This window comes from Rhyacophila brunnea, unplaced genomic scaffold, assembly GCF_057557595.1.
Source record: "Rhyacophila brunnea isolate RB1 unplaced genomic scaffold, BYU_Rbru_1.0 scaffold_17, whole genome shotgun sequence".
In the NCBI taxonomy this organism is placed as follows: Eukaryota; Metazoa; Arthropoda; class Insecta; order Trichoptera; family Rhyacophilidae; genus Rhyacophila; species Rhyacophila brunnea.
This window is the reverse complement of record NW_028232827.1, coordinates 7,975,464-8,003,267: the sequence shown is the minus strand read 5'-3', so window position 1 is coordinate 8,003,267 and position 27,804 is coordinate 7,975,464. Positions and strand designations below refer to the sequence as shown.

Genomic DNA, 27,804 nt, shown 5'->3' with positions numbered 1-27,804 from the left:
TGAATGCAGTGCCCTTGAGACCATGGTTATGTCATACACAATGCGATTGCTGAAGTTTGTTGTTTTGTGTATCCAAATAAGAAAAATATTGGGGGTCAAAGAGCACAATTGACATAATAATATAATTTGTATGAATTTTAATAAAAAATAAATTGATGTTTTTCAAATTGTCAATACGATTTCTCTTTATTTACATTCAACTTTGAAGTTGATCCACTTAACTTGGTCACCGATGTGCTTGTACCAATGACATTAATATGGACGAAGCATGTGGGAAAAAATATGACATTCACTTTTTGTCGGGTCTGCCGAATGGCATAATCTATTCTAACACCATTACAATAAAGGTGATATTGCTATAAATTCCCGATGCTTTTTGTCGGGTCTGCCGAATGGTTCGGTTCGAACGGATTCGCTCAAATGAACATTGACACTAGAAACACTGTTCTAACGCCATTACAATAAAGGTGATATTGCTATAAATTCCCGATGCGTGATATCGCATAATGGAAATTGCGTGACGTCTACATATACATGTGCGAATTTCGTATGCGCAAATTTACTTGCTAGCTACTGTATTGAGTGCGTTGTCCATTAATAATGTCATTGGCTTGTACGTATTCGCTTAATCCTTACACAACCGTTACAATAAAACTCAATTGTATGATTTTTGAAGTTTATTTAACATCATTATTAGCATAATAATATAATTTACAAAGACTGTGAAGACAGACAAGATATCTCTAAGTAATATGTGACAGATATACCTATGAAGGTATTTCATATTTAAAAAGTTAATTTTATACAAGAAACAATGAAATCTTTTTCATCAAAACAAGACGAAACTATGAGCTTTACAAGTTAATTGTTTATTTCACGTGGAATGTTCCTTTTGGATTTTACCCAAATTACAGGCAATTCATTACAACATTTCGGAATAATAACTCTTTACGTGGATTTAAACATTGTGCATTACTAAAATAATAATGACAGCTCTAGAATCATAGATAAAATAAATTTCTTGATATATGACAACACCATACTAATGTTTTTTCCTATTCAATTTTTCATCAAGACAACGCTACCATTTTACAGTTAGATTTTTCTTATTACAAAATACTATATTATATATTTTCAAGAGCGTGTGTTCGGCATGTTGAAGCAAAATGATTTTGTTACATAATCAGGGTCTTTGTAAGATATGAAAAATTCATGGAAGCATCGAATGCATTAAAAATGTTAACAATATTATTTTTATCAATGTAAATGCATTTAAAACGAAAAAATACTAATTCAACACATACAATGCAATAAATAACATTAAAAAAGCACCAAAGAGCTAGGGGAAAACAATCAATATAGAACACCCCCCTATAATAAAATTATGATTATGGTTATTAAAAAAAATTCATCAAATGCGTTCACCGGCATGGTAATTCCTAAAGCTAGCCCCCTTTCCTCCAATATGTAATAATAATTGAACTAAACAATGTTTCACGGCCTATACGTATTTTTTCATGATATTCAGGTCGTCATTTATTTGATATTCATCAAAATATTCAGGAATATTTTACCTAATCAATGCAATATGGGCCAAATGGAAAGACGTCAAAGTTATGTAAAAGTAACCATGAACCTTTTGCGTGGATGACAGATAAGCAAAATGGATAGTGTCCCTAGCATTTGGATAATACAGTACACTCTCAGTAATCCGCCGCTTGATTATCCGACAACTATTATAATCCGCCGTTATTTTTACTAGTTGAAAGCACAAAATCAAGCTCTATAATTCATCGGTATTCAATTGTCAAATTCAGTAGTCCGCCGCATACAAGTATACAACGCAGATGAGACGGGTTTATTTTGGAAACTTCTCCTTCGTAAAACGTACGTTCATTGCGAATAAAGTAATGTACAAGGGAGGAAAGTGCCCAAGAACCGCATCATAATTATGCCGTGCTCCAATGAAACCGGGACACACAAAATGAAGCTTTTGGTCATAGGGAAAGCCAGGAATCCTAAGCCATTCAAGAATATTTGCCTCACTGAACAACTGGTTGTGTCAAGTCAAGTCATTTACTGTTTACTATTAAGTTAATAAACTTAGTTTATAAATATGTATAATTTAGTATATAAGTACTTGATTTTGATTATAAATAAAACCTTAATTTGCTAGTACAAATTTCTCAAAAAAAAAACTATTTTTATGAAACACCGGTTTTAATTTTTACCATATTTTGTATGTATGCACTATAATCCGCCGCTTTCACTAATTGGATACCTGTCTGGTTTTTGGGGTGGCAGAATACTAAGAGAGTACTGTAGTACATGTTGTACAGTTGTCTGAAGCGAGTAAACGACTTTCTCAATACTATACATCAGGCATGTCCAACTAGGTTGTGATCTACTAACCAGTTTCAAAAATGGTACATATGTAGTGACACCTCCCATTGTCTTCAACGTGAATAAACATAATATTATACTGAGATAGAGTAACACTTGTCTTTTACTGTCACAGAGAATACATTTATTATGAAAATAATAAATTTTGGTCTTCTTTTGGGTACATATGTATCGTCAAACTATAAAGAAAGAAAGAAGAGTAAGTCATCATCTGAGTATTGTCACAAAATATATTATCAATTAACTATTTTTTTATATAACGGATAATTCACAAGATTTAAGAATGTAACATTCCAACTATTGAACATACATAATTTTGAGAAACACACTTCTGAGAAAATATTATATTATAACCAATGGAAAACATATTTTTGAAAAAAGTCAGTAAATACAAAAGCCGATCGCCAATAGTAGCTTAATTTGGAAAGCACTTCAGTGAGTATTAAAAGCCATTAGTTAAAATTTGTCGCAGGTAAGTACGACTCCTTTAGCATAGTGGCGCGATACCCGAGAGATTCAGGTTCGATTCCTGCGGGGTGGGGTGTCTTACTTTTTTCAAAAAGATTTTTTCTATTGTATATAATATATTTTCTCAGAAGTGTATTCAAAATTATGTATGTTTAGTATATTATCGTTATATAATTACGTAATATTAAATCATGGAGGTAGAAAAAAAAGGCGAATTGTGTCACCAAGGATGTTGAAAATACTGTTTTACTACACTACAATAATAGAAAATGAGGCACAATGACAATTGTGTAGTATGTAGTAGTGAAACAATAGAGTGTAGACAACAACAATCACAGAAAAATCGAGGTCTCGAGAAAATTACAGTTGTATTGCAACTTAAAGAGTAATCGAACCTGGATCCCCTGGACAAGAAGCCAGTGCCTTATGCATTTGACTACAAGGGACATTATATTAAGAAAAATAATGAATTAAAAATCAATTTATAGTAAATGTTCTTGAGGTATTATTACAAACATTTCAATAACAATGTAGTCGTTTGACCGAAGTTGTTGTGACAACTGTCATTAGAACAGTTGGCCACACTGAGTTGTCGGAAGATGTATCAGGAGCACACCACCAGCGATTCACGTTGTCGATTACCAACATTGTCAATTGTGTTGAAAAAATTACGCAAGGCCGGACATTGAGGATTACTAACTATGGAGATTACTATGAGGTGTCAACGTCCCCCGCATCAACCATTTCGAAATCCTTCCCCGTGGAAGTGGAAGATCTCTGACTACCTTCAGATTCACTCTCTGTGTTGTCCTGCTGAGGATGGAAGGCTTCCTCGTTCGGAGACTCACCCTTTTCCCCCCTGAAACAAATAAAACAACAATATACAGGTCAGGTAGTATGATTGACATTTAACTTCTTCTGGAGTTACTACGGCTCAGGGTGGACCCTGGCCGCTTCATGCAGACTTCTCCATTCTCCTCAATCCTGAACTATTCTTCTCCAGTTTTTACCACACCGGAAGACAAGATTCAAATGTATTTGTTTATATATAGTTAACTTTACAAATTACAAATTCAAGACGTTTATAAAATGACAAAAAACAAATAAAAAGAGCATGGAGAAAATACAAAAATTATAAAGTTACTCATCCTCACGAATATAACAATAGCCGAAGGCACCAATGGCAGATGCTCCCAATTTCTAAGATAGTTATTAGGGGGACAGGTCAATACCAAGAATGGCAGAGTTATCATTTACATCGCGTATAAGTCGGAAAAAATACGTGGCCAAATATTATAGACATCTTCTAGATGTTTCCCAAACTTTTTCATACCACGGCCCCCTCCGCCGAAAATAAATTATGTTAGTTATAATACAAAAATAAATACAAGTGAAGACTACAAAAACAAATTAGTACGAGGGATGTGATAATAATTATTGTAAAAAATATTCATAAATAAATATTAATTTGTAGTTCTACTGAAACATTTCGGCCCATGAGTTTGGGAAGCACTGATTACAGTATGTATTGTCCGACAATGAGGAATCGGCAATAACAGGAAGTCGCTGTAGTCGCATGTAGAAATCTTCTAGTGACGTACGTATCATAGCGGCAATGCATGTTAGAGGTGTGTTTAAATAATGTATCGGCTCTCTTTTTAGATGCTACTCCTTTTCTTCTTCGCAATAAAACAAAAGTTTACTAATAATAATTCTAACATCACTCATGATCGTTTTAGACACGTTTTATTATAGATAGCTTAAAATTCCGTACACCACGGAAGTGTAAATTGAAATGATAAATTTGGAGGCGTTCCTCATTTGAAAAAGAAAGTGTGATATGCTGTACTGGAGGGGATAGTTAGTTTGCAGTTTTAACACGCGGATAAGAAGTTCTTGTTCGACTATAAGGCTCCTCTATTATGTACATATCTACATTCACAATATATTTTTACATAATAAACATAATCACAGACAAGTGTCTACAGAAATAGTTTTATAAACAAATTGAAATGTTATAAACAAAATTAATTAAACACCTCAATCTTTCTAAGGTATTCAGTGTTTATGATTTTATGGTTAATGCACAACTTCATATCAACCAGGAGGAATGAGGAATGAATGAATGGTAAATTTATAAATTTTATTATCAAATTGAGTAGAGGGGGTACGACAAACGTCTTTGTAGTCTGAATAGTCTGACGGTTTATTTACTCACCGATCGCTTTCCCCATGTGAATCTTTGCTAGGTGACTTGTGCAAAGATTTGGAGTTGTCACTTTGCAGGAGAGGCTCTGTCTCTCCTTCCGCCTCATCGTCTGAACATTTGTCTTTCTTCTTCTTCTTCTTGTTTTTGTCATTTTTCAATTGACAGCTACCATCGCCCCTGTATTCGTACTGAAATGGAAAGCTTGGAATTAATCAACGGGTGTGTAGATCGTACATCGGTAATGCGTATGAAATTTGGAATTAAATTTAATTGATATTCTGGATTACGAGAGAAATCAATACTTCGGAGAATAGATTATACCATCCATGGCCCCCACATCCTAAAGCGGGCCCCCCGGCCAGGATCTTTGGCGGGCCCCTACCTATCGCTAAGATTAATAGCATATGTGATGCACAACACAAGCGTTTTGAAAATTGTGTTAGAGGTAAAAGTAAGGACTTTCAGTTTATTTTTAGCGATTTACTGGAGTTTTGATACATCTACTTGAATTATGGAGTTGTTGATTGGTGAACAAAATAATCAAAAATTGCATTTTACAAACATCATTTCTTAAATGTTAACAACCCCTTCGTGTTAAAGCACCGCAGACGACTTTTTTTACTATTAAGAGTGTGTGATTTGTGAAATGTGTTTATCTCACACACCTGATTGACCCGCCACGCCGGCCCCCCCGGAGCCCTATCAGAACCCCCCTTGTGGGGGCCATGATACCATCTATTCTGGTAAATTGATTAAACCATAAATTAACATCAACGATGACACTGAAGATCTTTTAAATCTCCCTATTTCGACAGCATAAATATGTGGATTTTTTTTGTAGTATTTGCAGAACAACGTTTCTGCTTTTAACGTCATTGAAAATCTGCTGCCAAATGCGCGACTTCTTCTTCTGTTGTGTGTCTTTCGAACCACACCTTCACCACCAAGATTCCAAATTAGTGATAACAATTTACTTAGAAATTAACAATTTGCGGTACGACTTAATATAATAATCCGTAAATTAATAGGAAAGATACAATATGTGCCATTGTAATGCCCTATCTTTTCTCTCCATGCGAATAACATAATGCACGCCATTATACAATAAAACTTTCTATTGGAGGTTATCATTGACTCGTAATTCTGGAGACATTGCCATATTTTACTATTGGTTGGGTCAGTTATGGTCGCTCCCACCTACCTCAAATTCCTAGTTATTGTCGCAAGTCCAGCAGTTTCGGGTCATCAGTCGACCAGATTGTAGAAGAGTTAGCACAAGTTACTTAAAGACAGCGGACGCGCCTGGCTTGTTAAAGCTAAGCAGTTGTTTAATGATTAATTCGATTATAGAGACTGATTCAGAGTTATTTGTGGACCACGATTAGTGTGACCATCGTCCAAGCGATACTTCTGAATACCTGGCAAGCCGTGATACCAGCTTTTGTTATTCATCAAAAGTGTACCGTCAAGTGCCGCGCACCGGGTAACTTAACAAATAATACCGCACGAGTGATAGTGCAACCAGACCACGGCCTCAACAGCAATAAGGTTAGTGTCTGGCATCCTAACATACGCCCCCTTCAGTATCCACATCCACCTTCACAATCATTCCGTCACAAAATTACAGTCCACTATGAAAAGCGTAACCAACTATCTATCTATATTTGCCACAATAGCTATGTTGTAATATTATGATTTTGTTTATTATAATCACAAAGCTAGTTCAATAAATAATGCTAAATTCTACATATTGTTCAAAGGTAATCCTTAAGTTATCCCAAATTCAATCAATGTAATCATTATAGCTATGGTGTCACTCACTTGATAAAGAGGCCAAAATGATGCGAAGAATCCAACGTCTTCCGTCAGGTTGGGTAGCAGCCAAAGGTGATGCCGGGAGAGTGTGAGCGCCCAAACCAGGCAGAATATGATTACTCGGAGAGTCGTCAGAACAATTATCAATACCAAAAAACCGGCAGCTGCTATACTCAAATAATAGACACCCTTTCTGCAACAGAAGATCAAGTTTCATTTGTTTAGCTCCATCCGAATAACTACAGTATCCACAATGACCTAATTGGTAAAATGACTGTCTATGAAGCCGTGGGTGGCTGATTAAATACTGCAGCTAGGCCAAAAATTAAATGCTGTTTTTATGAATACGTATGTATGTGTTTTATTCAGTGTATAAAAAGTTTGTTAATATAACCTCCACCTTGTGGAGGCCCATACGATCAAGAGTGAAAACTATAATTCTGTGGGTTTTGGTAAATTTATAATAAGTGCAAAACAACGATTTTTCATTGGAAGATACTATGGTTGAGCCAAATATGGTGGTCGTCATCCCTTATTTCCCCACCCACCTCACACCCTTATTTATTATTGTCACAAGACCAGACGATGAGCAATTACGGGTTATAAGGCGACCGTGATTGCGAATAATATGCAGTTAGCTCAAGTGATATGCAGCAAGCGGACGCGGGCAAGTTTCTTATAACTTTACCTTCGCTACCTACAAATTGACTTCAAGACAGCCGTTGCGCGTAAGTCAGCTCAAGAGAACGAACGGGTGTGTGTTCCCGCACCGCGTTATACAGAGTGATTCAAAAGTTAACTCAAAACATATCTGTTTGACCTTCGTTGCACTAAGTCTGTTACGGTTTGTGTGAACGTCGTCATTATTCATCAACCTCATATAATTTATCATCTATCCAAAAGTGTATTGTCCGTTCACCAGTGCGCCAGCTCTCTCAACATCAAAGGTCAGTGCTTGGTATTCTCGTGTAAACACCCCCGCTAGATCCGTAATCCACCATCACCTTCAAATTATACAGTCCACTGCTAAAAGCGCTACCATAACTACTATATTTTTAATTTCTTCCTGTAAACCGTGCAAAGAATTGTAATGGTTTTAAAATAATGTTTTATTTTGTTAATTCTATGATATTGAGATATTTATTTTTATAGCTGTTTTGCGCTTTAAACCCATCTTCAGAATGACACTTAGATAACTCATTTTTTAAAGTTAAAATTGAGCATGTGTAGCTCCCATGACATGACAGAAAGAGAGAGCGTATTGTGTTAATATAATATAGGATTTATTAATCCAAGTTCTTTGGTCTGACAAAGAGTACAGAGATGTAAGGTAGGCTCACCTGACACTCGGCGGCCAGAGTGGGAACATGCAGACACCGATAGCTCCCAGAACTAGGAGTGCACCGATGAACCAGTAGTAGAGCGGGATGGGGTCGTACAGCCACACGTATGCCTCGGGCCCGTCAATGAACAGCTGCTGCATGTGCATGTCCAGCCGGATCTTGCGCTTCTTCCTCTGTTCCTTCTCTTTGGGTTCGCCTTTGCCATCCTGAAAAATCAAATATAAAGCATGAAACATTCATCATAAACGAACGGTAATCACAGATTGCAATTATTGTATTTCAGTGGTACCAAAATCACATGGGGCGCATTCAGGGGCTTGAACAGTATCTTCAATAGTGACCTCCCATTACACCTGTACAGTATGGAGTCTTAATAGAAGAGAAATACTAAGAGGCATGAATTGGTGTATTTTGGGCGTGTAAACGAAACAAAACAAAAAATACCATGGAGAAAAACTCAACAAATATGTCACCTAACCGACATAGGGATTGCAATACCGAATGAAAATACCAATACCGGCATTCATGAAATATATGAAAAAAAATAGAAGTATCTACTAATTAATATAAATATAAAAATCTCTTTAAAACATTAATATTTCATAGAAAAAATATCTAAATATGTACATGTAAACCTTTAAAAATAGGTGAGGTAAGATATGGTAGACATGTTGATGTTTACAAATACTTAGTAGTTGAATGATTGGCACTTCTTTCGAATGATCTTTCAATAAATTTAATGAAGTGATCTTAGATGTGTATGTGCCCCACTGATAATTCCACGTAATGTTTTATAAGTTTATTGCACTTTTACACTTACACGTCGAATGGCAATAGAAGTAAACCAGACATCGCGTAAGCCTACAAAAATTTACAGTTCTGTTAAACCTTTTATGTTAGTTAATACATTTTGTTTCCACTTTCAATACCGAATCTATCGGTATTGTCTGATTTTTAAAACCAGTATTTCGGTATCGAAAAATACTGAGATACCGGTTTTGAAATACCGGTATTGCAATCCCTAACATCTTTATTTAGATATATTTGACTGCAATTAACTCAATATCAATAAACTTTTAGATAATTACTATACTACATCATTTATTGCGCTTGCAGTATGATACTGAATGAAACAAAAGTTTACTTTAAATAACATTGTCCATAATCCAACCAGAATATCATAATCTAAAGTCCGTTTACACGTGTATGGATTTACTGCCGACAGTACGTATTATCGTAGCAATAACAAGAAAATGCACATGTAAACACGTATTATCGTGCAAGTTGCAAGATTGCATGCATGGATAAAAAAAGTTCAGCGGCATCTGAATTTTCACGTGAACTTGTGTGAAATCTGTGCCCGAGGAGCAGAACGAAAGTAGTGAACCTGACGGAAAATTACGAACTACATTGCAGAGCATTTTGACGTTAACCAATTTTCACAACCCATTAAATAGAGCACCATACAATGACAACAACGCGTCTCGCTTACGCTTGAAGAATGAGATTGGTGAGATGGTCAGTACAAGAGTAGTAAACAGTTATCGTGATAGTTTAATTATTGGTGTCAGTAAATCCATGCATGTGATATAAAAGAATGTCACAATCCAAAATTATAAGCCAGCAAGTGTTGCTTCCCTACATGGTTTCGAAATTATTTTTGTAGGATACTGGGTAATGAATTTGTAAAACGGCGGCAACGTGTAGTTGATAGGTTTTTTAAAGTTGGATATCTCAAAAACTATTAAAATTAAGCAAATTAAAAATTTAAAAAAAAATACAGGCTTGTGTATTTAAAAATATAATGACAATTTTTTTTTTAAATAGCCTTGTTATGTTTTAAATTTGGACAGCCCTTGGATAATAAAAATGTTCATAATTAAACATTGGCATTAATGTTTAAACGATTTGACAACATTACCTATTGCCAACACAATGTGATAAACTGTGGTCATTTGACCCTTATCTTAACTAACAACAAAATGATATGCCATTGCCTTGCAACACAACCGTTCTATTTATAGTGGAATAATTTAACCTTGAACATACACAGATGTGATTTTTTACGGTTTGTTATGGTTTCTATTGCCGACTTCGCTTCGTTACAATGACAACATCGCGTCTCGCTTACACTTGAAGAATGAGATTGGAGAGACAGTCAGCACTTTTACGTGTAAAGTTATTATCGTGACAGTTTAAAATACACATTATTGGTGTCAGTAAATCTATGCGGTGCAGTGCCCTCCCTCTGGAGGATACTGAGAGCATGCGGGATCCCCCCAAAGATTATTGCCATAATCAAATGCCTGCAGCACGAGAATAGCGAATGCTGTGTCAGAATTGGTGACACTGTCACGGAATGGTTCAGGATCACGACCGGAGTCAGACAGGGTTGTGTCCTTGCTCCGTTTCTCTTCATCATCCTCTTTGGCTTCATACTACGAAAGTCAATACCACCTGACTGAGGCATATCTGTTACCCCCACCCCGCGGTAAAGCTATGCGACCTGGAATATGATGATGAAGCTGTCCTATTCGACAACTCAATCGACGACATTCAGGAGACAATCGACAGGTTGCATGACAACTTCAAATCAATGCGAAGAAAACCAACATTTTATGCAACTGCCCATGTCCTGATCCAGATTTCCCTCTGATTAGCGAGGGGAAAAACATCGAGAGCGTCGATAACTTTAAATACCTGGGGGTACACATCACGGAAGATGACATTTTGCAGAGAGAGCTCGCTATCTGAATGGGAATGGCTGGAGCAACAACATTCAACTCGATGCGGAATGTCTGGAACTCACGATTGTACTCGGTCAAAACCAAATTCCGCCTATTCGACGCTTGCATTCTGACGGTGCCGCTTTACGGTAGTGAATCATGGCATCTTACGAAGGCTCAGAGCAACCGTATACTGAGCTTCGAAAAGAAATGTCTGCAACGGATACTGGGTGTGCGGTGGGGTGTGACTTCAGGAGCAACAAGGAGATAAGAGAACACACCAAGCAGCCTCTCATCACGCTGAAAGTGAAGAGGCAACGTTGAACCTAACTCGGCCATGTGCTGCGGATGCCAGGAGAGAATTTCAACCTGGCTTGCCTGTTCTTCAAGCCAACTAGATTCCGGTGTCCTGGAAGACAGCTAAATACTATCTATAGAATGTATACGGCGGAGCTACAGGATGCTGGTTGCTACAGGATGCTGGTTAGACTTGAAATGATACAAGAAAACTGACAAGCGACAGGGATTCTTGGAGGCGCCTCGTGGTGCCCATATGCTCCAAGGGGCGGATATGGCCGAAGAAGAACAGTGCAGTATCGCTTGCAAATGGATGGAGATGGTTGGCAAAATCTGTAATTTTAGTTTACACCATTGTCAAGCAAAAAATATGAAAAGATATGCTAGGAGAAACCAACCCTCATTGTAAATGCACTCTCAAGAAAATAATGCGTCCAATAAAGAGTATCTGTATTTACCTTTCCTTCTGCTTGGCTATCACCGGGTGCTTGCTCTTTCTTTTTTGCATCATCTTTCTCAACTTTCTCCGTGTCCTTTTTCTTGCTACGGCCTTTCAATTCTTGTTCCGTGACGGGTACCTTAAACAAATTGACAGTCAAGATAGATAACGGTTCTTAACTTATTGGACGTTAAAGACACTCTAGCGCGTAACGATTAGGTGGCCATCAGATATAATTAGCATGCTATTTAAATGTGGTAATTATTTAGTAATTATCTAGTCAGCAGTCAATGTACTCATTTAGTGCTAACACCGCAACTGGCGCGTTTGGAGGCGTTGGCCATTAGATATAATTAACGTGTTATTTAAATGTGGTAATTAAAAGATCCCTGAGCAGAGGCTATCGACCGAAGTCTGGAAGAGGCTTTCAGGTCTTAGTTATATTACTCGTTTACATTTGACTGGCGCATTTGGAGTAGTTGGGCATTAGATATAATTAATGCGTTATTTAAATTTGGTAATTGAAAGGTAATTAAAAGGTCTACCAGAGCAGTGTCATGCACCATTATAGCATTAAATGGCATATGAAGATAACCATACCGACTAAGGGCCAATGAAATGCTCAGTGTTCGCTTATGTGGTGATCAGGATCTCGATCATATCCCCTGGGAGTGTTTTGGAATTAGTGAGTCAGTTGGAAGGGAAGATACTTGAGTCAGTCTAATTTGTAGTTGGCATTACATACCTTTACTGCCCGATGGAAAAACTTGTGTATAAGCATTTCGTGTAGGAAATCTGTTACGTCTTGCCTCTCCACAAATAATGGGGCATCTCCTGTGCCCCATTTCGAAGCCAGTAATCCATCTACGGCTTTTGATCCTAAAAATACAAAAATAATCTTAGCTTTAGCTGTAAGAACTGTACATGGAACCATATCTATAGGCGTTGTCATAATAAGAAGTGTAATTTGGTTACATGGGTGTAATATATTTGTCTTCAATAAAAATCTATCGAGATTTAAACCCGGATCGCACTAATGGTGTCAACGTATAGAGTGCTAACCATTATACCAACAAACGTGATAGTTTCTTGTCAAGGATAAAAATCAGATTAGTCCGAATTTGCAATAGATATTATTTTAATACAGTAAAACTTCGTTAGTAAGAACACTGATAATTCGAAATTCGCCGTAATTCGAAATTTTCCCGAAAAAAAAGTCCCTTGAACATTATTTTCATATAAAACCGTACCTTTAATTCGAATTTCGTAATTCGAAATGATTTCAGAGTCCCTGGCATACAAAAATATTCAATAAATCGTAATAAAGTACACTATTTTATGAGCCAGTCATTGAAAATTGTGACAGACTTTTCTTAAAAAATCAAAAATTACTTATTTTAAGAAGGAAATAAAAATAATCCTGACATTTTATGACTCAATTCGGTAGGCACATCTATGATCGGAAACAAAATTAATGAAAAACAAAAAATTTTTTTTTTCTTCAAAATTTTAATATCTTCCCCCTACGTTTCATAATTCGTAATTCGATTTTTTTTTCGATTTTCGGTAACATGGAATTCGTATTAACGAGGTTTTACTGTAATGTATTTATTATACGCAAAGATTTCAGGTTTACGTATTAGCGCCTATCGTTTTGTATAGACTGCTTCAAACATCCTGAGGTCACATGACAAAGTTTATACAAAAAATATCACTATTCATGGCAAATAATTAGAGAAATTTATTAAAGACAGAAAAGTCTTTCTAAAAGTTTTTTTAAAGTTTTCTTCAAGTCTTTCTTTATAATATATTCCCACTTTTCTACATATACGACAATGTTGTTGGCAAATTCATTGTTTTAATATATTTTTAATCCTGCTTTATTAAAACACCTCTTATGACCGAAAAATGCTAACACCGGGCGCTGTCATTAACTGTCATGTTAGTTTTTTAGAGTATACAACGCAAGACTACGTCCATAGACTAATATCGCACACTGAGATCTTATATTATTTATATTATATAGAATTACTTACTACGTCCCTCGCTTCACGTTATTACGATTTGCTGTGATTGAAGTACGAACATTTTACGGAACCTTAAACATCGACAATATAGACAACTTTTAAACGCAATGAAATAAGCAATGGGGAATATTCGCACAAGCGGCGAATTCAATTAATTCCATTTTTTTTAAATTGTGGTATTTTTGACGTTCTATACTTTTTTAATAGTATGTGAACGAAAATGTTACTTTTTTAATAGTACGCAAACCAAAATGTACTATAATTATAGTTTGGTTGGCAACACTGCGCCCACTGACAGATGACAGCGAGCGGTGGCGGAGAACCAGTAAAAAGACCCCCAATATTTTTTCCCCAATCAACAATGTTGAGTTATGTGCATCAGTGCATTGCGTTACAAGCGTTTTGTAAATGTCAACTACTTACCTAAGTAATGTCTGCGTGAGACAGCTACGCTATGTGCAGTCATGATATAGCTAAAATTTAAATAGTTCAATAAATTGAAGGAAACTATAAAGTGAGAGAAACTAACCCAGGAAATATTCCACGTGGTGATTGAGGAACTTGGTTTTCTTGGTGGGAATATTTGAACGCAACCATTTAGCGACGGCATACTCTTCCTTGGAAGGCTTTCCAACGTCTTCCTTGAAACCAGGTCCGGCGAACTCCTGTCAAAACAACAACATACCCATTCATTCAAGCGATGTATTATATTTCTTCAAATAGAAACGGACTTATGTTTATTTCGCGTCACTCTAAAATGATAGCAACGTCATCTAATTCAGTCGTCACGCGAAATCATATGCGCATATGTAATAAGGATCTTTGACAATCGTCAGAATGAACAGCTCACTACACATGCTAAAGGTATACGTTGTATTTATAATAATTAATTGTGTTATTGTGTCAATGATCCATCATTTACCTCTTTTCGCTTCTTGCCTTTCTTCTTCTCTGCCATGTTTTTATTTCTGTTGTGTGAATACAGTTGTCAATTTGTCACTTTCTTCGATACTACCATAGACTAATATACTTTTAGATACTACTACCAGTATTGCCAGCTGTAGTCGAAAAAAATCATAGACAATATTGACAAAATATGGCAGACAGCAATACTGGAGCTTTTTTGCTGGCGTCAGTATATTTGTCACAGAATTATAGTACGTAGTGCCAAAAATTATAGGATTTCGTCATAATTATAGTACTCACTGTCTTGTTACATTGAGTATGAGAAAATCAGTTCCGTTTCGAGGATTTTTTTTATTACCTACCTCTCAAACTTCTTTTTCTCGGCTCGCCAAATTTCCTTTTATTACGAAATTATCTTCTTCCACGGCGCTACATCCCGGGGTGGGATTTGGCCTTCTCCAGTTACCGGGTCTTCCTATATGAAGCCAGTCCACTTCTACGGCGTCAGCCCATCTCCTTCTTGGACGGCTTCTGGGTCTCTTCCGTTGGGGTAGCCACTTCGTCATGATCCTTAGCGCTCTAACTTCAGGCATTCTCTCCACGTCATGTCCCGCCCATCGTAGTCTTTGGGACTTACAGTATCTTATGATTGTTTGCTGTTCAATCAGCTCTTCCAACTCGTGGTTCATTTTTATTCTGTAGTTCCCATTTTCCAACGTGGGTCCAAAAATTTTGCGGAGTATTTTGCGCTCGAAGACAGCTAATTTGTTTTCCTCGTTTTGAGTTAAGCACCAAGTCTCACAGCCATAAGTGACCACTGGCCTTATAATTGTTTTATAAATTAGAAGTTTACTTCCTCGGCCTAGAATTTTCGACCCCACCAGTCGCTTGCAGGCATGCCAGCATTTATTCCCGGAGATAAGGCGGATTTTTATCTCCTCTGCTGTCTTATTTTGGGTATTTAGACTGGATCCGAGATACGTGAACTTGTCCACCCCTTCATATGCATGCTGTCCTATGTCTATATTCTGCAGCGGTACCTGATCGCGTGTGCTGACCATATACTTAGTTTTTGACTGGTTTATTTGCAGCCCAGCGTTTTCTGCTATTATTTTCATAGTGCCACCATGGTCGATCATCCTCTCTTTGGATCTGCTTGTAATTATTACTATGCCGTCAGCATAAGCGCACATCTGCGTTGTACTGTTATCTACCCATCCTCTTATGTTGGTTTCACGAGCTATGGATTACACCACAAGGTTAAATACCATAGTGGATAGCGCATCCACTTGTCTCACACCTGATTCGATTTTGAAGCTTTCAGTTTGCTCATTTTGCACAGTGACAACTACTTGAGTATCCGTCAGTGTAGTCTTTATTAGCCTTACTAGTTTTAAGGGAATTCCCAGTATTTTTAGGCTTTGCAGCATCTTATCCCTATTCACGCTGTCGAAAGCTTGTTTAAAATCAATAAACAGGTGGTGGAGTGTAAGGTTGTATTCGTGCGCTTTCTCCATAGTTTGCCTTATGAGATGGATGTGATCTATGGTGGATCTATTTGTTCGGAAGCCGCATTGGTATTCTCCCAGGATTTCCTCACCATAGATCATTAACCTGCTATACAGTACAGATGAGAAAACTTTATAAGCTGTGTTTAGAACTGTGATCCCTCTGTAGTTATCGCACATTGTTTTGTCTCCCTTTTTCAGAATAGACACGATTATACCCATCTTCCATTCCTCGGGTAGAATTTCTTTTTCCCAAATATTGAGAATTATCTTGTGGATATTTGCTTCCAGTGTTGGGCCACCACTCTTTATCAGCTCGGCTGTTATCCTGTCGGTTCCAGGTGCTTTATTGTTTTCAGCGTTCTTAATGCTCTTCTTACTTCAGGCAGAGTAGGCTCATCAATAAATTCCTCAGCAGTGTGGTACAATACTTCTTCCGTTTTCTCATGACCATTACTATAAGCCTGATTTAAAAGTGTTGTGAAATAGCCTTTCCATCTTTCCATAATGTCCTCCTTTTCGATCAGCATTTGTCCTTCACTATCCTTACAGGAGTTTAATCTGGGTTGATAGGATTTCGTTAGATTTCGAAGGGTCTTGTAAAATTTTCTGGGATCATTGTTTCTTCTTTGACATTCCATGTCTTGGAGTATTCTCTTGAGCATAATTCGCTTTTTCTCTCGACAGAGCTTTGTTGCAGTTTTTCTCTTTTCTTTATAAGTTTCGTAATTTTGGCGCGTTTCCCTTTGTAGGCATTTCTTCCTTGCTTAATTTTTTTCAAGTGCTTGCCTGCAATCATCATCAAACCATCCTGCATCTATTTTTGCTTTGTTTTCCCCCAGAATTTCTGTGGCACTCGTGATAATATAGTTTTTTGTATTTTCCCAGTCCACATTCACATCATCGGTTACTAAAGTCATTTTTAAGTTTGTTTCTGTAGATTCCTGGTATTTATCCAAAATTTCTTCATCCCTCAATTTTTCAGCTTTCCATTTAGTTTTTCTCTGGTCTTCTTTTTTCAGTACTAAGGAGATTTTTTGTTTTAATTTTGCTCTCACCAGGAAGTGATCAGAATCGCAATTGTCTCCTCTGCAGACGCGCACATCCTCCACTGTTGTCGCTCTTCTTTTCGATATAAGAATGCATGTATTACTTCCAGGGGTATTTTCCAGGTTCCTTTGTGGATATTTTTATGTTTAAACCATGTACTACTAATTATTAAATTTTTTGCAGCCGCTAAAAAGCATAGACGTTCACCATTATCGCTTGTCGTTTCATGCAAACTGTGCTGCCCAGCTACTTCTTTAAATGCTTCCTCTTTTCCAATTTTTGCATTGAAGTCTCCCAAGATAATTAGAGCATCATGTGGGGAGACTTTTTCGCAGGCTCTCTGCAGATCTTTATATAATCTATCCTTAATTTCCTCGGTCGCATCGTCAGTTGGGGCATAAACGTTGATGAACGTAATATTGAAAAGTGTACAGTTTAAGTTTACATAATCTCTCACTAATTGGCTCAAATCCTAGTACTGCCCTGCGGATATCAGAGCTGATTAAGAACCCAGTTCCATAGCGACCCTGCGTACCTGCAGATCCACCGTAATACAAAGTGTAGTTTCTCTTGTTTATGAAACCTGCGCCCTCCCATCTTATTTCCTGCAATGCAGTCACGCTCATTTTATACTTATGCAATTCAATTGCAACCTCCTCCATCTTGCCCGGCTGCAACATAGTGCGTACGTTCCATGTGCCACATTGTATATATAATCGTTTGTCCTTAATTCTTTGCTTGGGTCGTTGGTTTATGGTGAGTCCGGGGTCCAAGGCAGTTGTTTTGGTGTTCGTAATCAGGGTTTTTTTTACCGTGTTGGGTGATTAGCCCTACGACGAACCCTCCTCCTTTATCCGGGCTTGGGACCGGCCATAGCGTAGGTAGAGTCGTTCCCTATTACTATAGGCGGAGTTATTACGAAATTACACCCAGTACTTTAGCACCGATTTATTGGTAGTAGGTAGATAAATATCAAAATTTGAGTAAGTAAGTACTTACATTTGTCGTATTTTGTATGTCGAAATTGAATCTTTAAGATAAAAAAATACATTTTTTCCAACATTCAAAATTGTCGTATTTTGGGCGTACCTTTTGACCTCCTTGCCAGGATGACTGAGCCTCTGAGGTTGGCAAGGTGGACCACCTCTGCCTCGCTCATTTTCTCTTTGGGTTGATTGCTCCGATCAGATGAGGCATTCTTTCGCTACAGTGGTCTCAAGCGTTGTATTCAATCAAAATTAGAGGCTCGCGGCGCGGCATCCCTCGCCACCTGATGAGGTTAGTATGATAATATTATATAATATATGACGCATAAAGCCTAAGGACCAACCTATGTAATTACCTATATATTTACATTAAACATAGTGCTTATTTATTTAGTATTTGCCTGCAATTTTTTATACAATGCGAACTGTCATTATTATTATTATGATAGGTATTTTTTTAACTCTTCAAAAATCATCTCCACTAGTGGCACGCGTTCCATAGGTTCGCTACCACTGATCTATGGTGACACCGTCGTACGCTGACCAAAATTATAGTACAAATACTATAATTATAGTATAGTTGGCAACACAGCCTGGCGCAACGTGAAGGCAAACATACTAATAATATTATGATTATAGTAACACCCACGGTGGCCGCGCGGCATAAGCGTTGGACTATCACGCCGTGGGTCTCAGGTTCGAATCCTGGGTCTGGCAAGTACACATATTGTTTTTCAATTTGTGTGTGAGTCAGGGTATGGACCTAATAGGTTGAGCAAGTGGCTGACATCCATTTCTCGTAAAAAAACAAAATCTGTTAATACAATGCAATCTGTTAATAAATGTGGAGGCCCATATGATCCTATTAGGATCGGACATGGTCGGAATGTGTACTATAACTTTGGTACGTCTTGTCGAGGATGAACGATAATCAGTTTATAAAAAGAGTGCAGAAGCAGCAAAAAATCTTTTTAAAAATATGGGTTGATACTAATAAAATCAAATTGTTAATATGGGTACTGATACACCCCTGTTACAGGCGGGCTTCTCCCGGTGTAAAATAATCATTTAGTAGCTATAAGTCGAAACGTAACCCTGACCTCTAGAAACGGCTTCATAAAACATCTAATCTGATTCCTTATTCAACCACGTAAGTATTTTTTATTCATAAGTAAAGGCCTTCGTCCGGTGTGTGAAAATCATATACTGGGCGGAGGTGTAATTAAGATAAATTTAATTTGATTTAAAAAGTATAAATGATGATGGATGAAAAAGATAATTTTAAGACTAAATATAAGTATTCAAATATAATAAATTTTGCCGCGCATTGTGCGTGAAATCCTCGCGCGCCGGCGCCAGGGTCAGGCTCGTGATTCGCCGAATCAAAGATCATGCGATCAGATTTGGCCAATCACTAGTCCCTTTTACTAGTTGGCGTGGGTCTGAGGAATTTAAAAAGAGAAAAAAAGTAAGTAAGCAGCCCTTTTCCAATAGGATAGGACCTGCGACTATAATCGTAAAAACCCAGATAAATTTGTGAAACTAAAAATCATAAGAAAATATAAGACCACGTCACGAACACGAAAGACCGAGTTTTATTTCCACTCTAACCGTTTATATTTTTTTTATTTTGTGAATCCGGGGTTCGATGGACATCAGAGCTAGCCGCTGGAACCCCGGGTATCTCAGTACCTATTAATCTAAAATATCTAGTAAAAAAAATAATCATGGTTTATGTTGCGTCTCACCGTGTATATTATGATTATGTCAGCGAAATGAAAAATTTTACGAACTGGAAGACTCGAAAAGTTTCTGAAAACATTAACGTAGTTATCTAATTTTATGTGTAGGTATTTTATAATAATAAATGGCTATTAGTTCAGACGGTCAAATTATTTTTTCCACGAGACAGAGTGATAATTTTGCCGATTTCACGTATCGGAACGGAGCTCCGGTTGATTTCGAGCCCTGCATTATGTAGAATATAGATACCTACTGAAAAGTTCTTTTACGACTCACGTAATATTGAAAAATTTTTATCAATAATTTTATTAAGAATGAAGGCCCATTAGTACCTATAGCTCAGGGAACTCAGAAATAATGGGAACTGAAATACCTAACGGGTAAGGAGAAGCAGGCAACCGATCTCAAGTAAGGAAAAATTTAAAGATTTGTCATGAATACGTCCTACGTCGAATACTGACAACTGCTCTCGGTTTATGCATTGACGCTCATTTAATATTGTAATGCTACACACACTATTGCATGTCTGTAATGTGTGGTTCATTTTCAAAAATTCATGAATTCAAGAATGAAAACCTAACCTAACAAATAATCCAGTAGGTATATCGGCTATTTTTAAAATTTGTTTGCTGCTGGTTTCCTGTAAAGTGTAAACCGATAAGAACCGTGTATTATTTAGATATGTATTTTATGTCAGTACTATACGACCCAAAGAGGTTGGACGGTCTTTAATATACGGCCATATATTACCAATACAACATTTCACGGTGAAGTGTGATATGGCGAACAGCATATATACAAATTTCTGGACATGTAACATTATCGCCTGTTTAGTGAAGTCACTCACCGGATGGTCAAATAAATTGGTCATGTTTATATTTGAACATAACACAATGAAGAGATAGACATTCATTGAGGTGTATGACAGGGGTATAATACTGTTACCTCTACTATTTAACCTGTACTCGGAAGCTATTTTCAAAGAAGACTTACAAAGTGAATCGGCAAGTATTGTAGTTAATGAGAAATCTATTAAAAATATACGGTATACCGATGACACAGTGCTAATTGGTGATAGCTTATAGGTTTACATAAAATGGTAGAAAGGGATAAGGAGGTCAGTAATTCTTATGGTTTAAAAATGAACCTCAAGAAAATAAAATTAATAACAATATCATTAATATCGATATCAAACACCAACACAAGTTTTGTAATTAACAGCGAACCGGTTGAACGTGTGACCCACTATAAATATTTAGGAACATGGGTCAATGAGAAATGGGACCAGTCTCAGGAATGAAAACTAGAATTGAGATCAAGGAGTGCCTTTCTCAAAATGAGATGCCTCCTTAGCAAGACCAAGACCTTAACCTAGGTCTGAAACTGCGTATGGTTTATAGTAATGTTCTCTCAATCTTTTCTATGGTATGAAAGTTATACCAGGAGATGTCACGGAGAGTTGAGTTTTTCGAGATGTGGCTGTATAGGTGCATCCTCAAAATTCCTTGGACTGACTTTGACAAATGTTGACGTTCTCAATTGCATGGGAGAGGATTGAGAAAACGTATTATCAAAACCAGAAAACTACAGTACCTCGGTCACATTATGAGAGGACAAAATACAGCATTCCCCAACTTGTCATCCAAGGAAAGATCAATGATAAGCGTAGTAGAGGATGACGCAGCATTTCGTGGCTTAAGAAAGTCCAGAACCAGAAGATTCATCAGGTGTGGACGTAATTGAATTTGAGTCTCGCAGAGTTGTAAAGATATACCCCGTTTACACGTGTATGAATTTATTGCGGCCATAACAAGAAAATGTATTATCCTGCAGTTGCAAGCTTGCATGCATGAATCAAAAAAGTTTGGAAGCTTCTGAGTTTTCATGTGACAGTAGTAGATAAAACGATAGCTAACCTGCCGGCAAAAAAACCAACTTCGAACGAATTTTGAGATTAACCGTTTTTCAGTACCTGTCAAATAGTAGTAATAGTATCATAAAATGACTACATCGCATGTCGCTCACTCTTGAAGAATGAGATTGAAGAGACAGTCAGGACTTTTACGTGTAAACAGTAAGTTATTGTCACGATAGTTTAAAATACACACTATTGCTGCCAGTAAATCCATGCACGCGTACAGGCGCTATTATACAAGAACTCAAGTTTATTAATTTGGATATTTAGAACTACACCCCTGCATCTCATATATATATATACATACCGTTGATAATAATGCTATTTGTATTGCATTGTGATAATTGAGTGATAACACAAAATAATGCAGGATGTTAGAGCAGGCATCACTGATTTTATGTCTATCTGAAGAGTCAATATAACATTCATGTTGTGGTAACAAACCCTAGTTGTAGTTTTGAATTGGAAGAGAATTATTGTGCGTACACATCCATCATAATATATAAAAGTTACGAATATGACGCCACTTAGAATGGGGTAAGCTTATTAAGGTTTATTGATGATGTAACTACATAATATCTTCGGGGAACTGTTAAAACCTCCGATGTGATAATTTGGTTGAAATAGTTTTTTTATGTTCTCTATTCGTTTATGTACAGCAGTGGCGAATGGTGGAGGTAGGCTGTTAAGATCCGATTTAAATAGTGCATACTAAAATTTGTTAATTATACGTATTTGTTTTCACTGAACTAAGAATACAATTCACAGATGGTGTTGGTTAGTTTTTAAAATTCAATTATACCTTGCGAAAACAAAGCCATTATAGACAGTAGTCAAAAAATACTCGTCTATTTTTGAAATATCTATAATTATTATGACATTAAATCAGACATAATTTTGGATATTTTATAGATAGAATAATATTTTTATATACTATCCCTTGGTTTAAGCAGGGCTTAATGAATTTTAAACGGATGGCTACCAATGACGTCTTAAGACATTCGACTATTCCGTGAACGGAACACCGCTCATACAAAAATAACGTCTTTGGACGTCCCGCTTTAAACCGGATTTTACGTAAACTTTTAACGTAAATCAATTATTTTAAACATACAAATATGTTGAACACACAACGACATATATTAGGAATATCGTCAAATATCTATTATAGATATCTATTAAAAACCCACTTAGGGTTTTCAAAGTATTGTTGTTACACAGTCATATTGTTGGAACGAATAAGAAAATGTATTCTGTCTCTATCTATACGTATAGTATTTAAGCAAAAGCAAACGGCCTATCTGAATAGTCTTGATAATGGTGTTACAACCGAAATAGCTATCGACAAAACCTTTTAAAAACCTGTAGAATTTAATATTAATTATATTTTCATTTCTTGCGCTATTTATGTTGGATCTTTACCGTTTGCCACTGTTGTGCGTCATGTTGGTTTTAATTTAATCATATTGATAGGTATAGAAAACAGCTGCATATAGCTGGACATTACCCGCTCTCCAGTCTTATCTCTTGCTCAGGAAATAATTCTTTATCAATAACAAAATTATATACGACAAATTAATGTTGACGACTGGCTTTTGTGCTTTGAATCAAAGTACCAATAAAACAAACTTAGAGTTAATAGTATTCGTTGTCATTGTGTAGTTGAATGAATGGTTAGCAAGTAGGTGCTCATGAGCGTAATACTTATCAAATTAATGTTTTTATTGATTTTAATAGAATTGGAAGATTACTGTCTGCCAGTGGCGAAGGGTGGAGGTAGGCTGTTCAGATCCTTCATGAACAGTGCAGACCAAACTTTGTCAGTGATACGTATTTGTTTTCATTAAAATAAGACTAGAATTTACAGATTGTGTTCATTAGTTTTTAAAATAAAATTAAACGGTGCGAAACCCAAGCCAAATAGATAATAGTCAAAAAATACTCATCTATCTATAAAATATCTAAAATTATGCAATTAAATCACACATAACTTTAGATATTTTATATATAGAATAATATTTTGCATCTACTATAGTTTGGTTAGGGCAGTGCCTTAGCGCTTTAAAAAAATAAACCATCACTATATGTAATGTGTATTCTTAATCCAATGATAACAAATAAGTATGAATGAAAAAGTGTGCCTAATTTTGTCGTATCGCCCAAAGTATACCAAAACTATTATGGTTTGGTTTAGGCAGGGTTTAATTGATTTTTAAAAACTGACCAACACCATCTGTAAATTATTGTAGTCTTTGTTCAACAAAAACAAATACGTATGACAAACAAAGTTTAATGTGCACTATTTATGGCGGATCTTAACAGCCTACCTTCACCCTTCGCTACTGCTGTCTGCAATGCTCCACGAACAACATGTCATTTTTAGATCTATGGGGATAAACAACTCAGCATATTGAACGGCGATATTAAATATCTATTTTTCATATTGTCCAATTATGGCAAACTCAGTAAATAGCTGACTGCAATGCTAATTTCCGCATATCCGTTTTTTCACATTGCTATATCCGATGACGCAAACTCCATATAAAATACCTGACTCAATTATAATAGTTATTTCCTAAATATTCTTTCCAAGATATTATTTTGATTGAGAGTACATCAATAAATAGTGGAACATAATTCATTGGACATGTCACTCGGATATATGTTCATGGTCTGTTAGTAACTCAGTCTCTGTATCGTCCCGCAGAACATCTCATTCTACCGAAATTCAGACCTCGGAACAGTATCATAAGTATTGTAACATAGCTACTGTAATATACTCTTGTACCGACTGTTTGAGCTGCAAATAAAACTCGTACTCCATCCATCGGAGCAACCACCAAATCACGACCTCCTCATTACACACAGATCTCAATGCTATACACCAGTGTTTCCCAAAGCGAACCCCCTGGGGTACGGGAAGAGTTTGGTGGGGGTACGCGCTGCACCGGGCTTTGGCTGTGCCTGGTGCAACAAGCATTAATACGACATCAATACAACATCCATGCTAGAAAGTTTATCACCTGCGGAAGAAGAGCAGTTGTTGGAATTAGCTTCCGATGGATTCTTGAAAAATAAATATAAGGAGTGTATGTACTTTAACATCATTCTGGTTGCAAATGCAACATGTGTATCCAGTTTTAACAGAGAGAGTCCTGAAACACATCTTGCATTTTCCAACTTCATATGTGTCGCTGAGTTTCAAAACCCGCTATAACACTTTTTCATTATGTTGAGAAAATCAATAAAAACTTTTTGAACTAAAATGTTTTTGAATGTTTTAGTAGTGTTATAGCGGGATTTGATAGACACATTGATTTTGTTTCATAAATGATAGTTAATCGTAGCGGCTTTTGAAAGAGGCGATAAAATTTTCATGTAGAGATTTTAATAACGAATCCAAAGATATATATATCTTAATTATTTCAAAAAAGTGTTATAGCGGGTTTTGAAACTCAGCGACACATATCTATGTGAAGCTGCTTTTTCAGCATTATTTGTAGACATTAAGTAAAAAAAAGGAACAGGCTTTTGGATGTGGAACCGCATCTCAGATTAAAATTAACAACCAGGGAACCAAATTATGATGATCTGTAGTCTCAACATAAACAATTTCATTCTTCCCATTGATTATAATGAATATTATTTATAATACATATAACTTTTATTTATATTTTGTTATGAATGAATTTTATTTTTCATTTATTATTATTTTGTTTATGTACTAAAGGAAAAATAAATATATTTTGATTGTTATTAAAGCATATACAATTTTTTTTGACGAGGGGTACTCAGTGTTACGAAAATTATAGAAATGGTACACATATGTTGAACGTTTGGGAAACACTGCATACACCCATCTCTTTCCCGTACGACAGTTTAGAGTGAACTGTGAAATGGTGAAATGTAATACGTACAATATACATTTAATCAATATAACCTAATTGGTGTTTCAGACTCTCCCCAGCAATGGTCTTGGTACTCCTCGCGGTGTCATCCGGAGCTCGACAGTACTCAGAAGATTGCATGAAAAACACGTTTGAGATTTCGGGAAAATTTTTCAACATGCGAATCATTGCCAAATATCTTGAAACATTTCCTAACTATATCTCATATGCGGAAAGAAACAATGAATATGGTGCCCATCGCATCCATTTCAATTAAAAAATGAGATTGTAGACGCTGAGAACAACAGATTCTTTACGACAAGATTTCTAAAAACAGTGAAAGGGTATATTAGACGTTATGGTTATGACTATAAAACATTACCAAATTTAAAGGGGGGCACATATGCTATGAGTAAAGACGGAAGAATAATTTTTATTGCTAGCAATAAAGGCGGACCATTGTACGTTTTTGAAACAGGAAATCCTGTCTTAAGCGATAGTCAAGTGGTATTGAAAGTAGTTACAGACGTTGGACCGTCTGTTACGAGTGTTAGTGTCGATCTATCGACCGGTAATATAGCGATTGGGAGACGAGAAGCAATCGGCCACTCCGTCCTGCTCATTAATGAGTTGGAGAACAATCCGTGCAATGTGATGAAAGTGGCACCGTCAAATGCTGAACAAGCTCTTAAGATCGGCTTTACAAATCTGATGACAACCATGGGATGCCATGACAAATACTTAATGGCATATTCACAAGATGACATCGATAGATGTCAACTGATGAAATCGTTTGCATATACGATGGACGAAAAGATTACAGAGATGATTTTGATGTATTCAAAAAATAACAAATCGACTGAACCTACAGAAGAAACCACGACACGGATCGAAGAAACGAGCATGGTTTCCAATACGCTGTGTAATGTTGAAAAAGATAATGATAAAACGACAAAGCTCAATGATATTACTGAGAAGAATAGCAATTTACCAATGACCGATATTACCTATGATGTACGGCAGATGTTGAGCAACCTCGTTGATGGATCCGATAAGATCAGAGAGTTACACGACCTCAAAGAGATGGACAGGAGTGTGAAAGGTGACATGACCGACCACAACTTCCTCAGGGATTACAACTGCCTGCCGAGGAAGACTGCCGAGAAGAATAAAATCATGATGCAATTGGGATTGGAAATTATCAAGATCACTTTGCAAGGGGAAGAAGGAGAATTTTTAAATGTGGTCCCTGAATAACACAAATGACAAATAATAATTATGATTGATTTTTGTTATGAATTCTAATAAAACTTTATATATTATGACATCGACCCATAACTGTAATGCACTATTACTCTTTTCTAATAAATAAATAAATCATTGACTTACATGACATATCAATTTATTAGTAACATTATTTAGTGTTATTTCTTAGCAGCACAGCATAAAAGTTGAAAATAAATAATCAATCAATTAATTAATTAGGCAGTCGTGAAGGGTGGAGGTAGGCTGTTAACACATTCACGGACCCATGTTAGCTAATACATGTTAGTGATATGACACATATTCAAAACTTAAATTTTTTAAATTTTCGATTAAGATATGTGCCGCTGAGTTTCAAAACCCGCTATAACACTTCATTATGTTGAGAAAATCAACAAAAACTTTTTGAATGTTTCAGTAGTGTTATAGCGGGATTTGATAGACACATTGATTTTGTTTCATAAATGACAGTTAATCGTAGCGGCTTTTGAAAGAGGCGATAAAATTTTCATGTAGAGATTTTAATAACGAATCTAACGATATATAATATATATATCTTAATCATTTCAAAAAAGTGCTATAGCAGGTTTTGAAACTCAGCGACACATATATAGAAATGAGTTAAGTCTTAATATGACACTATCTAATGGAAATATGTTCGCACCGTGACACAAGTAGATAAGGAACATAGTGTTTTAATCCAAAATACGACTTCTATACACGTTGTGTCGTATTACGTTGTACAGTACAGGACGTCTATAGACGTTCTGTCATATCACACTTAAAAAAAACGACGTCTATGGACATCGTGTCCGCGAA

General features: G+C 36.4%; 2 protein-coding genes across 7 annotated transcripts; one reads left to right on the top strand and one right to left on the bottom strand.

Annotated features, from left to right (window-relative positions):
- Window positions 1-659: 659 nt before the first annotated feature.
- On the bottom strand, window positions 660-14,750 carry Trp1 (translocation protein 1). Of its 5 annotated transcripts, none has more exons than XR_015070334.1 (10): window positions 14,650-14,750; window positions 14,257-14,392; window positions 12,446-12,579; window positions 11,720-11,839; window positions 8,236-8,444; window positions 6,902-7,088; window positions 5,090-5,268; window positions 3,572-3,730; window positions 2,025-2,582; window positions 660-1,959 (listed from the first exon to the last, which is right to left on the bottom strand). XR_015070334.1 is itself a non-coding variant. In XM_085944146.1 (9 exons), exons 1-8 carry the CDS (start codon window positions 14,683-14,685, stop codon window positions 3,583-3,585), a joined length of 1,149 nt encoding a protein of 382 aa, XP_085800272.1. In that variant the 5' UTR covers window positions 14,686-14,750; the 3' UTR covers window positions 660-2,582; window positions 3,572-3,582. The 5 variants fall into 5 exon arrangements, 3 of the variants coding, with proteins under 3 accessions (XP_085800272.1, XP_085800273.1, XP_085800271.1); XR_015070335.1 differs by having other exon boundaries at window positions 3,657-3,730; XM_085944146.1 differs by having other exon boundaries at window positions 660-2,582.
- LOC147073629 (uncharacterized) lies at window positions 14,021-27,114 on the top strand. 2 transcript variants are annotated; one of them, XM_085944150.1, is made up of 2 exons: window positions 14,021-14,591; window positions 25,792-27,114. In XM_085944150.1, the coding sequence occupies exon 2, from the start codon at window positions 26,131-26,133 to the stop codon at window positions 26,977-26,979; it is 849 nt and encodes a 282-aa protein (XP_085800276.1). In that variant the 5' UTR covers window positions 14,021-14,591; window positions 25,792-26,130; the 3' UTR covers window positions 26,980-27,114. The 2 variants fall into 2 exon arrangements, with proteins under 2 accessions (XP_085800276.1, XP_085800277.1); XM_085944151.1 differs by lacking the exon at window positions 14,021-14,591 and adding an exon at window positions 22,283-22,372.
- The last annotated feature ends 690 nt before the right edge of the window (window positions 27,115-27,804 follow it).